Below are 17,229 nucleotides of genomic sequence, written 5' to 3'. Positions count from 1 at the left end.
TTGAAATAATTGTCAAAGTATATGAAGCAAAGTTGAAACATCTGAAAAACTTAAAAAAAATACAAAATTGATGTAAGAATTTGGTGATGATAGATTATAACACATACAACGTACAATAGAATAAGATTCAAAACATAATTAAACTACAATAATTAAAATAAAATAAAAATAAAACAAAAATATGATTCATCTGAAAAAGTTTTGAAAGTTGTCAAGCATTGGCTAAATTCCAATCCATAAAATTTCATCAATTCGATTCTTTTTCAACCTAAGCACAGATATGAAATAAAACAAGGCTAAAAACGTCAAATTACCTTTGTATAAGAGTTTTGTTTTTTTCGCTTTTCTCACAAGTAAAAGAAGTCCTAAATTCATCATTTTACGTTTTTTTTCATCGTGGCACACACGTGTCACTATTATAAACATATTATTGTAATTTCAGTTGACAGCACTCTATTTTTTACCACAAATGAAACGAAAGGAAAAGAAAAGAAAACTTAAAAGTAATATTTACGAGACAAAAGAAAAACTCAATAAGGAAGGGAAAGGAAACTCAAAAATGAAAGGAAGGGAAGCATTGTAATATTTGAGTTTTATACATAACTGTAGGCGGTTCTTACCCAATAAAAATCCTCTACGAGCTCTCTTTAGAATATTACCAAATAAAAACCCGCCACGTCACTACTAAATGTACGCACTCGTAGCAATCGAAAAGTTTCGTGGGATCATCGAGGAGGAGGGAACCCAAAAGCTTAAACCCTCTCACTGACGCTCTAGGGTTTCGTAATTCCAGAGTAAGGTTTTTTCGCAGAGCAAATATGGCGCTAACTAGGGTTTTCGGTGCGACCGCTGGCAGGGCATTCATGGCGGCGGCAGCGAAGAACGCGGCCAAGGTAAAAGCTTCTCCATCAGGCGGAGCAGCTGCAAAACCCGCGGGGAAGAAGACATCTATGGCTAGAGCCAACACCGGCATACAGAAGCCGGTTCCGGTCTCTTCCGAGCTCGGCAACTTCGTCGGCGCTTCTGAAGTGTCACGAACCGTCGCGGTTAAAAAAGTGTGGGAGTACATCAAGCAGCAGAATCTTCAGGTCTTGTTTCCGTTCTCGCTCAATGCTGCTATTTCTATGTGTGATCTTAGTTTTTCAGCTCATTTTTAAGTTCTAGGAAGAGGCTATTTTCCACTGTAGAAAAATGAAACGTATTTGGGACTTAGAGATTGTTTTAGTGCTTATCATGTGTTAGATTATCGCTTATAGTGCCTGCTATAGCGAGTGTTGGTTATTATGTTTGGTATAATAAATTTTGATTTTGTTCGTGCTTCTTAAGTGAGATTACTAGCATTGGTGATTCAATGAGGCTAGAAATGGTTTGCCTTTTGTCTCTTAGGTTTTAGAGTCGTGGCTCTGATGTGCTTTGTTTTGCGTAAACCGTTGTTCTATTTATTGGAATTGAACGAGGTAGTCATTTGGTCTCAGATTTCATAAAGCCTTCGCTTTAGTTGCTTTCGAGAAAGTCTTTCATTTTAGTCCTTTTTAGCTTGATTTTTTACAGCCCGTATTGCATCAAAAGGGATTTTGCAAAGGGAAAACTATTTGTACAAAGTTGGGCTAGAGTGAAAATGTTGTAAATTCAAGGAGGGACTATAGTAAGACGCATATGACTGCAGGGACTAAAATAGGGGCGTAATTGTTTGTATTAAGAGGGTTATAGATTAGTTACTATTTGGTGATAATTGGTTTCGGGAGGGAGATAGTTTATGATTATTTATGAGCTGGTTTCTGGAGTTTCTGTATGATCCTTATAGTTAATACTTCCTAAGTCTATTTGTGGTCTGAGTTGCTAATGGCATTCTTGATCTTGTTGGCTTTATCCTTCTTTTATGCTGGCATCTTTCTGCTGTATGTTTCCCATCATTTTTGTATTATGTATTTTTTTTTCTTTCTGTTATCAAATAAGTGGAAGTATTCGTGGTATTATTTATAGGGTGCGTTTGGATTTCAGTTGGGAAACCCAAACCAGCTTTCATCTTCAATTGAACAATCGTACAAATATGTATGATGATTTTCTTCACATCCAGTTAAAAGCAAAATTCATCTCCAACTCGATTTGAATCAAAAGTTACAGGGAGTTGTTTTGTTGTTAACTCCAGCTGAAGTCCAAACGCACACATTGAAGTAGGATAATATATTTTGTCTATTCAGTGTTGTCTGTCTTTACAATGCATGACAGAGCTACCCTTTTGCAGAATCCTTCAAATAAGAGGGAGGTCTTTTGTGATGCAAAGCTGAAGACTATTTTTGCTGGGAAGGATAAGGTTGGGTTCACAGAGATTGCTACGTTGCTGTCTAGTCATTTCGGGAAATCAGGCTGATATTCAGCTTTGAAGGTACACTTAATGATGGGAACTTGTTCCAGTATATTAAATAGGTTATTTGATTTTTAATTAACATGGTTTGTGACCAGCTGCTAAGAAACATGGAAATTTGTGGTATCGGACTGGGGGGTTTTGAAAGTGGTGTTATTTTGTCCACTGACTGCTTTCGCGTTGTTCGGGCTTAAGTATATTTTAGATATGTGCATGAATTTTCCAAGTCACATGTCACTCAGCATTGTTATTTTAGAATCTTACATTCAGTTATTCGATATCGTCATCACATTTTGGATTTGAATTAACGATCTGTGTTTTCTAACAAATCAAAACATAAAATTTTATAAGTGACGAAGCAAGTGCTTTTTGCTTCAAAGATGACGCACGTTCACAGTAGTGAATGCTCAACACATCATGTGACTGACCAACTATTTGCGTCACATGAATCCGAGGTGACTGATATTCACGAATTAACTGTGGATTCATGTTAATCCATATAAACTACACTGATTCAGTATTTTCCTTTTACTTTCACTATTGTGTATCATAAATTAAAAACATAAATTATTAAAGGAAAGGGTGCCTAATGCCAATTTCTCTTTGTATTTGGCTATTTTATTCATTGCACATTATAGAGCTTGTGAATTAATTTCTGTAACTTGGTATTGTTGATATTTTTTAATACGGAATTGTTACTATATTCTATTTATATTAAGGACAGGTCTATACATTCCATCTCTTATATATATATATATATATATATATATATATATATATATATATATATATATCCTAAAAATATATAATTTTTATTTTTTTAAGCATATATCAGATATAGAGAAATATATTGGGTGTACATCAATATTTTTCATATATTAATAAATAAAATAATGAGTTTAACATAACATGTTAGTTGCAGATAATATGGCCACTTATTGTTGACTGGTGTTTATATTTAGCATTTGATCATTTATCGAATTGCTGATTAAATTGTTTATGATGGAGGAAGTCTTTGAGAAGTTAATTTATATTATATACTATAAGTCAATATTGTATCTCCTGAAAAAGAAGTCATTATTGCTTCTCTAAATCTTGTAAACCAACATTAATTTGAACTTAAAATCACTATTATCAATCATCTATCACATGTGATCATATTTTCAGAATTACTTATATACACATCAAGTATAAAGATCAAAACAGCTTAAGCTTTAATGAAATAATGTTAGATCACCAAATTAAGGTATACTTTAATACAATTAGATTGGATAGAATGAAATTAGAAACATAAATTGAAACCTAATTAAAATTTCACATATTTTTCATTCACAGCCAATGAGCTTAAACATGTTTCAATTATAAAATTATTAGCATTTTATTCATTATCAGTATAAAATATTTTTTATTTTACTCTTTAATCTTAAATCATTATATACAATAAGTTTCTTAAATAGTTTTCTTTAGAATCATACTAACAAATATATTTTAAATGGGCATAAATTCACTTTAATTTATTATATTAATATATTAAACTTGTTATACATGTACCAGGAAAAACACGTGATAACAAAAAAATTATATTATAATTATAAAAATAGATATAAATAATTTTTAATTTAATTATATATAATTTTTATTATTTATCTAATTTAGAAAATAATTAAATTAAAAAACCAGTTAAATAAGAAAATAGTTAAGTTTATAGGAAATCATTTGAAAAAAAATTAAAAACACGTGGACCAAAATAATGATTCGTTTTTATATGATAGTATATAGATCATGAAATTAAATATAAATAATTTTTATAACCTTTTGCAAAAACCTTTTATTTATTTTATAAATAGTTTTATAATTAAAAAATGGTTAAATTTAGAAAAATCGTAAAATTAATAATAATTATTTTAACTTAACTATTTTTATTTAATAATTAAATTTGAAAAACATAGTAAAAAAGAAAAATCTCCATTATATGTAATTATAGATGTCCGTTATGTCAAAATTTCAGTTTTCTCAAAAAATAAAAAGTACTTGCTTTTATGGATGAGAAAAATAAAAGACTTTCTTCATTAAAGAAGGAAATGAATAAAGGGAAGGCCAACTGCTAATCGAAAGTGATATGGAAAACACACAAGAATCACTTACTCTGTAAAGACAAAAAATACTTTAATAGACATATGGTCACAGTGAACATAACCACGACATTGGTGTTACTATTTTGGCATCCCTTACGAAGACCTACTCTGCCTGATCTAATCATTTCTGACAGTCACAATGAGCTGCTATTCATCGCTTGTAGTTCCTTCTTGACTCGTGATGTTTCTCACGATGATCAGAATAATCGGATGAATACGAACGCTCATATCTACCTCTTTTACTTCTATGATATCCATCGGCACTAGAATCCTTCCATGAATACCGTTTTTTTCTGTTCTCTTTATCCATATCATTCTCGGGATGTTCAGAATACTTGGGTCTATACCTTGGTTTGATTCTTCTATTTTGATAATCTCTGTCCCCATCAGAATCTTCAGGTGAATAAGATTGCACAGCTCCGCTCTTCTGATTTCCTTGGTAGCGATCGAAACCAAAATTTCTCTGATGCTTTTGAGAATCGGAATAGGTGGTTGATGAATTCTTATGGCTGCTCTGTTTAAACTTGGGTTGTCTTTGATGACTAGAATCAGATGAATAAGAAATCACATCCCTGCTCTTGTTATCAGCATGATCACATGCAGGACCAGAACCCTCATTGGAAAATGAAGGTCGTTTTTTTGTATCTTTCCTCTCATGCTTTGGTACATTCTTTTTACTTTGATCATCATCCCTCTGACAGTCAGAATCTTCTGATGAATCAGTATACTTTCTTCTGTCATGTTTACTTTTTTTGGTATATTTCCACTCATGCTTTTGTGCATTCTTTCTACTTTGATCATCCGTCTGACTGTCGGAATCTTCGGATGAATAGGGATGCTTTCTTCTGTCATGTGTACTCCTACCATGCCTACGACGTTCAGAACCTTTGGACAAAAAGGAACGCTCTTGTTTAGACCTACTTTGACAATTCTTGTAACTGTCAGAATCTTCAGACGAATGCAAACTCTTGTATCTGCTCCTTCTATGGCCTTCTTCAGACACCGAAGTTTCAGATGAACTTGACCTTGCATGATCTTGCTTCTTTTTCTTTACCTTAACCTTTTTTTTCTTACGTCTCCTTTCTCCATCGTCAGATGATGCTTCACTATCTGAATTTATTTGTTGCTGCTTTTTGTGCTTACTCCTTTTGGACTTCTTTGGTTTCTTAGAAAAGTTGGTTAATAACTCGGGTATATTATCCATACCAAGAAAACCTGAAAAAATAGACAATAATTCTGATTTCTTATAGACAAACATCCAAGACTTATCACCAAATAAGTTCAAAAGTAAGTTGCTAGCAGATACCTCCATACTCATCAAATATGTCCTCGGCAACTATCTGCTGGTTGGGATCATCTGGTTTGAAACCTCCACGAGGAGGACTGATTCCTGGCCTCTGTTTGAGCTCCCATTTTAGGGGCTGCATCAGTTGGCAAACATGATAAAATATATGTCAACATTCTATCATCTTTTAGGAGATAAAAAACAGTACACATCTTCAATCATCAGTTGGCACAACACATAAAATGCATTTCCCAATAGAAAATTGAGCGTACAATAAAGGACATTGGTGAGAGGCACTCTAAAAAGACTGCGGAAATCTCAAATTGTCCAGCTAACGTTGAGTTTTCAAATTCTTCCTGAATTCATATTCTCTGCCCTTCATCTATAAGAGGGAATTTTTTCCCTTCCATGTTCTAAACTAACTTTTTTTGTGGATGCTTAGTTTTTATTATTTCACCACAGTATCTCACTAGAAAATTTTCATTTTCATCTTTGACAAAAGTAAAACTAGCTAACCCAAATACACCCATCAGAGACTCGACATAGTCAACAATTGGTTGCAAGTGGACTTATGTTCCCGAAGATCTTAAACTAATTAGAGACAGGGGATTGAAATAAAGATAGGCAGAAATGACAACTTTGCACATGCCATTTTCAGCATATGTGAACATCAGTTTGTAGTTAATTTTACCATGACACAAGTTGTATTAATTCTATGAGGATAGGATAAGTATATTGCAATTTAGTAGGCTCGTACTGCGAAATTGAACCGAATAAAAAAGTATCATTTATTAAAAGAGTGAGGAAATAAATGAATACAAAGAACATTTACTTCCAAAGTTCAAATTAATAAATGTCAACAAAAAATATTATTACAAAAATTTAACGAAACTATACTCCACTGACACAAATGCAATCATTCACAGTTAAAGACTGAACTGTAAAATCTTCAAAACAATGGTTCAATTAAATTAGCAACTGACCTCAGTAGGATCTGTGTGAGCAAGGATAGCATTCAAGGGATCATCTCTTTTCAATCTGCTTTCCTCATTAGGCATTATAACATCCTTCAAGGGACATTCACGATCACCACTTTGATGACCATAGTTCCCACATCTTAAACATTTTACATTACGAACTTCAACTGCAAAAGGTTTCACCCTGGCAGGAACTCCTGTTTCCAGTCTAAAAACCATTCAGTTACTAAAAGCACAATTAAATAGGTTGACAAAAGTTCATGGGATCAAACAGCAGCAACTAAAGGTGAAGAATACATTTCATTTCAAAATATATAACTAGAAATTTGGTTTTGTCATATTCAATAATGAAAGATAAGAAGAGTTTTACCAATCTGTCAATTACCAACAAACTGATCTGGGCTGCACTTGATACACTACAGATTACGGTCACTTTCAACACATATATGGTAATTTAACATGTACCTCACATCCATGATGTAACAACTACAGAAAATTTTTTTCCCTGTACCCGACAAGTAAGAAATGCTGTGATTGTTTGAAACTGTGATGTTAAGATCCAGAGTTGTTCTTAAAACGAGAAGAAAGAATAGTTCCCTCTAGTGAATTTATGACTTCCAATAAGTTTAAACTTCAAACCTAAATGTTCTGTTCACTAAAGGATGGTGTACACCAACGAAAAGTGGTTTGCACAAGTTTTCAAAACCCTATTTTCATTAGCTTGTACTGAAATAACAAAAAAGAAAAACCTTTGAAAAAACCAATAAGTCTACTCTATACTTTCAAGTTCCAACATTGGACATAATATAGAATCCATCTTGGTCTAGAGCCTAAATTGGTAAATATTGTACTTCATGTTATCCTTATTTCAACTTTAAAATGTTTTGGACTCCTGCTCAACAAAATAACAAACAAGTTATCTAAGTGGTTTAATGATAAGTAATTTAAGTTTCACTCTGAGAATTGTTTGACCAATTTTAACCCATAATTGAGACAACAACAAAATCTTGATCTCCACGTGCGGCAAAAAGTATAACTTCCTAGACTAAGACTCAATTATGCTTCTGATTGACAACAGATCAAGCAATCCAACCAAATTAAAATAGGCACATCATCAGATAGTCTTTTAATATCTCATAAAACCTATGATGCACCGGTACATCAATTTGTATCAAGTATTCATGTCCGACACATGTCCTTATCCATTACTTTAGAATACTTCTTATCAATAAAGTATCTAACCTATAAAACTGTAATATTTTTATAATGACAATAATTTAAAATTTTTTATTTTGAAAATGTTTAATACATTTGATTTTAATTTAGATTCACACAATAGCAATCATATATTTATCATATTTTTAAAAAAAAATCTATATTTTTCAAAATGCACGGATTGTATCCTATCATTTTAAAAATAAGCGCATATCAGATACGGAGCATAAAAAAAATTCATCAACACCAAAGGTTTCAATCCTAGGAAGAGCAATGCATACCCAGGCAAGGCAATAATACAAACGCACAAACCACAGAAAATAAGAACAATTGACATACCTTGGTGCATTTTTAAGAACTTCGAACTCTTCTTCTGTCGGAAGAGGCCGCCCAAAAACATCCTTGGGCCTCGGTTTTTTCTTCTCTTCAATCAAATTTGTACTCTGCGGTCTGGGAGGCAAGAAACACGAGTATATTCAATCATACAATAACTTAAACCGAGTGACATAATAATTCCATTACTATTTAACACAAAGTAAGCGACGGAGGCGGTACACTGAAGAGGAAGGTCCATCATCGTGCTGAGGTCCCTTGTCCATGTCCTCTCGTTTCTTCTCATCATTCATCTCCGCAGCTTTGGCGCTTTCGGCATTGTAACCTGGAGGACGAACGTACATGAAACTAACAGCTTGCATAAGCTCCACCTACACAAAACCCTAATTTCAATAACAAGCCACGAAAAAAAAATGAAACCATGAAACACGAAGAGAGAGGATGCGATGTGAACCTTTTCCTTCTCCTTCTTGGAGATGAGAGCGGTTTGGCGAAAAAACTCCTGCTCCTGCGCGAACTGGAATCGCAAACAGAAAGTAATTAATTGGAGGACGAATTGCGGTAGAATGGCAGGAATAAAAGAAAACTTACCTCGCGAGAAACCTCTTCGACGCGGCGTTGGCGATTGGCGTGGGTTTGTTCGGCGATCCACTTGCGGCGTTGGTTGGGATAAGAGAGAGGATGCCATGGCTTCTGGTTGAGATAGGAGTGGCTCCATGCGGTGCCGGATTTGGTCTTGTAATCAACTTCTCCGTTCGCGATTCGCTTGCTCAGCCTTATGCCTCCTCCTTCTTCCCCCTCCATCACATAGATTCTCGATTCTTTTTCACCTCTCTATCTGGAACACTGTTTATGTTTGACCCTTCTTCAACTAAGGAACAAAATGATGAATAAAAAGTACTATAAAACCTCGTCAATTTTTTAAATCCAGAAAGGTCACTGAATTAGATTTTAAATTGTTTTTTAGATAAATCAGTGGAAACATAGGTGTATAGTATATATTATAATTTTTTAATTATAAAATAAATAATTTTTAGAATTTTAATATAGATTTTTTTATTAAAGATAGATTAATTGGATTAAGCAAAATAATTGTACAACTTAATAATAAAATAATAAAATAATTTATATCAATCAAGATAAAGTTAGTAATGAATTATGTGAAAAAACAGTTTTTAAATATCATCAAATAGTTATAAAAAATCATTTCAATAATAACTATACATAATGTAATATAGCTTCATTCTATATTATTTAAAAATATGAGTATTTAAAATATTAATATTTTAATTAGTTATTCCTAACTTTAAATCAGAAAAAGATATTTTTACAAGAATGTTCTTTGTTTTTTTCTTAAATGTATAAGTAGTTAGGAAAACTGCTCCTAAAATTTATTGTTTCGGACGTGAGGGGCAGTGCTGGTCCCACGTTTCCACGTCGGTGGGAGACCTGCAAAAGATTCTCCGATGCCAAAGTCAGTTGAGAGCTAAGGCGTTTTTCTCAGACAGTAATAAATGTGCAGTAAATGCGATCGATCTACCACTCACCCTGGATCTGTATTTATAGTTTTCGCTATGGGCTTGGGATTAGTGAAAAGTTAATCACGGCCCAATTCAGCCCAATAGCTTTTAAACCCTACTTACCTTAAATTCAGATGGTTAGTGATGCGACCGGCCGCCCTCGAGTCATATCCTTAAGGCCGGTCGGTCCTGGCGGGCACACGGCCTGGGCGACCGGCTTCGGGTGAGTCTTGGTTATGGGTGGACGGGTGTCTACCCGGCCATATATATCCTTTCACAGCAGTGAGTAATTACGAGCAGATGGGCGTCCGCCCGTCAACACTCAACATTTCTATTCAGTAAGTAAAAAGGAGAGTTTTCTGGGTCCCGTATGGTGATGTGGGCGGCCGGTACGAGGACGCGGGTGTCCTTCCGTACAGCGTCCGATTCCTGTTGGTACATTTATATATTGTAACTGGAACATATAAAAGTATACTTAAAATTATTTATTTATAGGTGCATGCTAATATATTTTAGGATAATGATATTATGACTCATCTTTCTTAAAATATTTTAACTTACATTTTAACTTTGTGTTAAGCGGTAATTGATCCACATTGGCTGAAATTAAAAGAAAAATAAAATAATATGGAATGTCCAAAATTAGAGATTCTATGTTTACTGTTTTCAAATATTTTTCTTAAATATGACTTTCTTTTTGACAATTTTGGTTTATAATGTGCTGTTAAAATCCCACCATTTGTTTCCCATTAAGGTCGCGAGCAAGTTCTGCTCAATAACAAAATTGAAGACAATCAGATTGTGAGCTTTATTTATGTTAAGTAAAACGAATGAAAGTATTGGCAACATTAAAAAATTTATAACAAAATCAACCATTAAAAAACATTATTCAATAATCGAATCTTGTAGCAGTTATTGACTTTCCACATCATTGTCAAAAATCCAATCATAAACATATTTTTTTCCTAAACTGTTGGACTTTCTCCTAAAAAAACAAACAAATACACACAAAAATAATTAAGTGATGATTAAATCACAATACACTGCAGGATAACAAAAACACAATACTAAAATGTGAAAAATATATCATGTACACTACTTTTATCTAGCAAACACAGGAAAAAAAACTAATTGTCAAAATTGAACTCTACAAACTAGCAATTTACATTAAGTTCAAAAACACGTTCAAGAAAACATGTCAATTTTGATATTTATTGATTGTTTTATACATAACTTTTTCCACGTAACTCCAAATGAGATGATTCTTTTTGTTTTGGAAACTATACTCATACGACTTTCTTTTGACACCATACTCGTAATTTTTGGACCTCTAAGCTAGCTGCAGTTAAATTCTCAAAATCAACATTTTTCCAAAACTATACAAAGCACTCTTGCAAGTTCTTCATAATCAATTAAAGAGGAAAATATACTAAAATAAGAGATAAAATGTCTCTTTACTAAAATGTCTCTTTCACGTAATGTCTCTTTTATTCTCTTTGAAACAATTTATAATGTCATGGTTCAAGAAAGTTATACTCAACGAACACATTTTTTTATTCCAATCAAAGGCGTGAGATTCATATCAATAACATCAAACATTTTTTTGAAGAAAAAGTATAGTAAAGCTTCTATTGGCCACAAGTTCACCCTAAGGTACAAGTCAAAAATGATTCTGCCATATTACAACTTCAACAAAACCATAGATGCATATTTCAGAACAAATATCACAAGAAAATCATACAACCTATACAAAGATTAGATCTCCTACCTCAGGTCTAGTAAGATCTGTTAATTCTGGTTGCTCTAAGGTCCACTGCTACTCCCTTTGCACATTCAACTAAGAAGTTCATATTACCTCATGTTTTTTCCTTATTTTCCAATTTGTTTTGTTAAAGTTTGCTTAAGTTTCATTAAGGAAGAGGCCATGACAACATTCACTTTGTTTACCAACTTCTTCCATTGCAAGAATACCTACAATATAAGAAACAAGGAGTTCAAAATTAGAAAAAGAGCCACAAAAATAGACTCAATAACAACCTAAAATGATAAAAAATTGAAAAGATTGAAAAAAAAAATCAAAATAATCGAACAAGAAGAAGAAAACGAAAACCTCAACAACCAACCGCAAAAATTCACATCAATGGTGATTCAATGCTTCCATGGTAGTTCGAAACCAACCCAAGATGTAACGAACGATGACAACAATAAATAGTTGTGAACTCTAGACTAAACGACGAGAACCTCAAAATCTCACGTAAATGGTGGTTTGATTCTTTAATGGTGTTTCAAAACCAATGGAAAGTGAAACGAACAATGAAAAAAATTTGCGAACTCCAATGGTTGAACTCGCATATCATTGTTCTATATTTTAATATAGTTCCTACAAATAAATAACTATTTTATATTATGCATGAGAGAAATTAAGTATGACTAGGCTTTTGTTGTTTGTTTGCACACCCAGATATAAATTACTTCATGCTACTCCATAATTTCCACCTACAACCCTTTAAATTTGTATATTTTCGAATGTATAATTTAAAATATGTTTTTTATATTTTGGATTATAAAATATATATTCTGTATAATGAAAACTTATGTTTTAGATGTATATCACAGGATTAAAAATAAAAGATGTATTCTAGAATTTACATTTCAAGATGCACAGGGAAGAATATAAGAAATTGTGATGGGTGTAGAAAGAAAATTATAGCCACATATGGCTGCAATGGGATTTGGGTCCAATGGGCCAGTATAATAGTAGGCGGCTATTTCTTTCTATACTTTAACAATTTCTTTTTCAAATATAAATTTTATATTATGAAATATATAATTGGAAATATATTTTTTATGTTGTATTTTGAAATATATAATTTAAAATGTAAAATTCAGAATTATTCTACGTAATTTAGAATACATGTATGTTTTTATTTTAAAATGTATAATTCATAATATAAAAAAATGTTTTTCAGATTATACTTCGAAATACAAAATTTTATGGGATTGAAGGAAGAAGTGGCCTGGTTCTTTTTACACACCTTTACTCAGTTTGGAAATTCTAAACTGTTTGAATGGTCTATGATTACATTTTTTAAATTACATATTTAAAGTCGAAGTGCTCGTGGGTTCCATTATTCTTAGGAAAATATAAAGTTAGTTTAAAGGGTTTGGAAAGAAAGGTAAGAGTAGGGATAACAAATATATTCATGTTCACATATATTTATAAATAAAATTTACAATAGATAGTTGGTACCCGTGAATATTTTAATATGTAGATATAAACGAATTGAGTGCATGTATTATATTATCCATACCCAATGATATTCTTTACTTGCAAAGAGTAAAAATTATATTTTATTAAGCTAAATTTAATTAAAATTAAAGATAATTTATATTTTATTAGGTTAAATTTAATTAAATTTATATTTTATATATTTTTTGAATTTTATTTATATTTTATTTTAAAAATTTATAAAATATAAATATATTTTTTTAGTCTAAGGGTATCCACGGGTACTCTCAAGTTTTAAAATATCATCGGATATTTTTTAGACGGGTATCGGATTGATAACTAGATGGGTAATGTGTCAATTTTTTGTTGCAAGTTGGGTAGTTGGTAGAGACTATCCGTGCCTGATTGGTTGTTATCCCTAAGTGAAAGAGGTTGTTGGTTAAACTCCCACGTTGACAAAAACTAGTAACTTATATTTGCAAATAAAAAAAGACATATTTTGGAAATATACTTTGGATTCAACAATGAAAATATATCTCATAATTTTCTTGATTAACTTTTAAGGGGTATTGGAAAAGTCTAAATTGATCTGGGTAAGATTTTATGTGTTTAATTTAGTCATATTAATTTTACTTAAATACAACTTTTGTTCCTATTTTTATTTACTTTATTCAATTTGATTTTTTTTTATTCAATAAAGTTTAAACTTTTGTCAATTTTAATCTTTTTTTAAACTATATTTGAATCGTTAACAAAATATGAGTAATGTGTATCCCGTGTCAAATCATATTCTTTTTTTTCCTTCTTAATTTAAAAAGTGTTGTCCACATTTTAAGTTCACATTATATTACATGACAATGTTAGTGCCATATGTTAACTCAGTATCAATCTCGTGTTAGTGTTAATGTCATATGTAACTTTAGTGACACGTAAGAATGACAACGGGTCAGACATAAATAGAGCATACTCGTATGTGACCTGTAAAAAAAAAATCACAACTACTTATGGGTAATAAATATTCATCGGTACCCATTATCCCTTGTGATTTTTATCTGTGGATACCTAAAGACTTTGTCATTCTAGTATCACGTATCAGTGTTTGTTCAATTTAATTCTAATTTTCATTAATTTTTTTATTAAGTCCCAATTTTGTCTTGTCAAATATAATTTGTACATAAATGTTGTATTGAATATTTTACTAAAATTCATATGTTTATTAAATATTTCTTTCATTATTTCTAAATCAACTCTATCTATATTATTGAAAGGAAATTGTTATATTTATATTTTATTTTTGCTACTTGTAAAAAAATAGGATTAGAGTTGGTTTGAAGATAATGAAGAAATTATATTTCAATAATATAATTATAGTTGGTTTAAAAATAGTGAAAGAAATATTCAATAAAAATGTGAATTTTAATAAAAATTCCAGTATAACATTTATATAAAAATTAAAATTGTTCTATTGTGACAAAATTATGTCTGAATTAAAAAAAATATAACTAAATTAAACAAACCTGACAAAAGTTGGAATTGAATTGAATATAAGACATTAACATATGGCAGTGATATTGATCTCATACATGATACTAACAGTGCCACGTGGTAGAATGTTAATTTGATATGTGGATAACTTTTTTTAAATTAAGAAAAAGTTAAAAATTTACAAAAATTTGACACACACAATTTACGTTTTCTTAATGATTTAAATGCACTTAAAAAGGACCAAATTAAAAAAATTGATAGAAGATTAAGACGACAAAAAGGACAAAGTTGTATTTAAGCCTATTAGTTTAGTTATTTAAGTTTTTAGTGTTCTTCAAAATATATATTTATCGTAAGATGAGATTCTAAAAGACTAAGGAAAACATTTGTTCAACATCATTTAACAATAGGGCAAAAAGATTATTTACCGTGAATACTAGACTAATTCTTGAGTAGTTTTATTATATCGAATAACTGAAATGACAATGAATTAGCCAACAAAAAGAGCACTTAGATTTGTCTGTATATAATCGATTTTTGTCGAGGATGAAGAATAATGTTTCAGGGCTGTGACAGTTGAAAGTTGAAACCTTGCTGGATTTATGTTATCCATTTAGAGGAAAACAAAATAGAAACATGTAATCTCATATTCGTCATTATATTCTTAATTAAGGTACCACTTTTGTGGAGCCTAATTGTCCTACGCCTCTGTTCAGTTTGCCTTCAGTGCAATTTCATTGTAATTTTTCTACAGATAAGATTCGAATTCAATGCATACAGACCTTTAACTTTATATGTGATAAGTGCATGCATATATATATATATTTATGATATATCTCATCTTATACCCAAACACATCTTTGCTCAGCGGTCAATTTCTTTAACTTTCGGTTTTGTTTTTGAATATGTGCAATTTGCTGCAAACATAAACGGAATCACTCAATTGGCTTCTCAAAATGCAGCCCTTTTGAGGTCCCACTCACATGTAAATGTTTGAAATGAAATGAATTGTTTCTCATTGGATTGCTGCAATTTGTAAAGATTTCAGACTCTGGTGGCATCTGGTTCCTAAGCCAACTACCGAATCTTTGTTCTTTACTTTTGACCAATTTCTTGCTTAATACCATGATTAACTGAATGCTAGATTGTTACTTAACATCTCTCGATGATACCGTGATTCTTCTGTGGATAAAAGTTACATTCTTCAAATTTTGTTTATTCTTTGTAGTTGTAACTTCTTGAAACTTTCGGTTATGGCTACCAACACTTTGGATATGTGCAATGTGCTGTAAGGCTTTAAGCATAGCATCACTCACATTGACTTCTCTATCTCAGCATGAAGCCTTTCTGAGGTCCCACTCACACGCAAAATTGTTGAATTAGACGGGTTCTTGCAGCAAATTGGAAAGATTGCAGAACTTTGATGGTACCTGGTACCTAAGCCAAATTTCGAATCTTATATTTCATTTTTGACCAATTCATGTTCAGTATCATGGTTAACTGAATGCAAGTTATAGGACATCTCTTGACGATATCATGATTCCTCCGTGAATAAGTTTCATTCCTCAATTTTGTTTATTCTTTGTAGGTAACCAGTGACAATGTAGGAAAACAAATAGCATATTCTTCCTTCATCATCTCATCTTCCAAGAAGTGCATTATGTTCAAAATAATGACATGTTTTGAAACACACGTCGTACCTTGAAATTTTTAAGTGTAGTGATTTTCATTTGATACACATTCTGCATGTGGGCATGCTTTTGCAGAATAGGAAAAGCATGTAATGAGTGAGTCTTGGAAGTAACACAGTAATGGAGATGAAAAGATAAATTTGGGGTAACATCTAACTAACAAGGAAAATGAGTTTGATTTACCTAGGTATAGAGCTTCCACTGTGTACTCATGTTGGAGATTCCAAAATGTCTACAAATAAAGTGATTTCGTACTAAATAAATGGATACAAGTCTCACTTTACAAACCAGTTTTGTAAGATTGAGTTAGGTTTAAAGTCTTTTTCTTAATCGCACTTTTATTCTGGAGTTAGTGTGGAAGAAGGTAGAATTCTTGCGTCTGTTCAATGACAGGTGCTTGACAATTACACATAATGCCTGCATTAAGGGGTTTGGTTGGTGATCAAAAAATGAGTAGGTATGATTGGAACCTTTCACTTCTGTTGCTTGAGTTAGGCTGAGGCTAAATTGGACCAAAAAATTATTAGACTTCACTGTTGTTTTTTTCTATTTCTATTGCTAGACTTCTATTAATATACATATTTTGGGTTGTGGATGGCAATGGCATATATAATAATGAATCCTTTTTTGCTTCTGAACGTAAGCACAGGGATAACATTTTCTATGCCGCAAAACATTCACTTTCTTAACTTTGTTGATTTATTAAACCATCATGGAAAGCCTGACTATGATAACCTAAAGTTATAACTATGCGTGCAGTACCTTTTTCTTGTTTATGACTAAATACCTAACACTTGGTGAAGATGAGCAACGTCAATTGTGATAAAATAATTGTTCAAGTTCGATGGAATCTATCTTAACTTACTTTTATCTAATAGTGATCCGGTTCTGCTTCTCCACATCTCACATTCAGCTGAACTCTAAAATATATATCCTTCTCCAAATTTATCTGCTAATTGAGTGACAAGCCGATTAGAAGATCATATATTCTACA

The 17,229-nt window shown here is 31.8% G+C and overlaps 2 protein-coding genes across 2 annotated transcripts; one reads left to right on the top strand and one right to left on the bottom strand.

Annotated features, from left to right (window-relative positions):
- The first annotated feature begins 671 nt into the window (after positions 1-671).
- LOC124849148 (upstream activation factor subunit UAF30-like) lies at positions 672-2,595 on the top strand. The gene is made up of 2 exons (XM_047327029.2): positions 672-1,088; positions 2,246-2,595. The coding sequence occupies exons 1-2, from the start codon at positions 819-821 to the stop codon at positions 2,369-2,371; spliced, it is 396 nt and encodes a 131-aa protein (XP_047182985.1). The 5' UTR covers positions 672-818; the 3' UTR covers positions 2,372-2,595.
- Positions 2,596-4,409: 1,814 nt separating this feature from the next.
- LOC124849144 (zinc knuckle (CCHC-type) family protein) lies at positions 4,410-9,184 on the bottom strand. Its single transcript, XM_047327019.2, has 7 exons — positions 8,902-9,184; positions 8,765-8,827; positions 8,533-8,681; positions 8,317-8,427; positions 6,769-6,970; positions 5,807-5,921; positions 4,410-5,715 (listed from the first exon to the last, which is right to left on the bottom strand). Exons 1-7 carry the CDS (start codon positions 9,112-9,114, stop codon positions 4,652-4,654), a joined length of 1,917 nt encoding a protein of 638 aa, XP_047182975.2. The 5' UTR covers positions 9,115-9,184; the 3' UTR covers positions 4,410-4,651.
- Between the last annotated feature and the right edge of the window lie 8,045 nt (positions 9,185-17,229).

The sequence above is a fragment of the Vigna umbellata genome, chromosome 10, assembly GCF_029865625.1.
Source record: "Vigna umbellata cultivar VRB3 chromosome 10, Vumbellata_1.0, whole genome shotgun sequence".
Taxonomy (NCBI): domain Eukaryota; kingdom Viridiplantae; phylum Streptophyta; class Magnoliopsida; order Fabales; family Fabaceae; genus Vigna; species Vigna umbellata.
The sequence above is the reverse complement of the archived record's forward strand: the minus strand, read 5'-3'. Positions and strand labels throughout refer to the sequence as shown.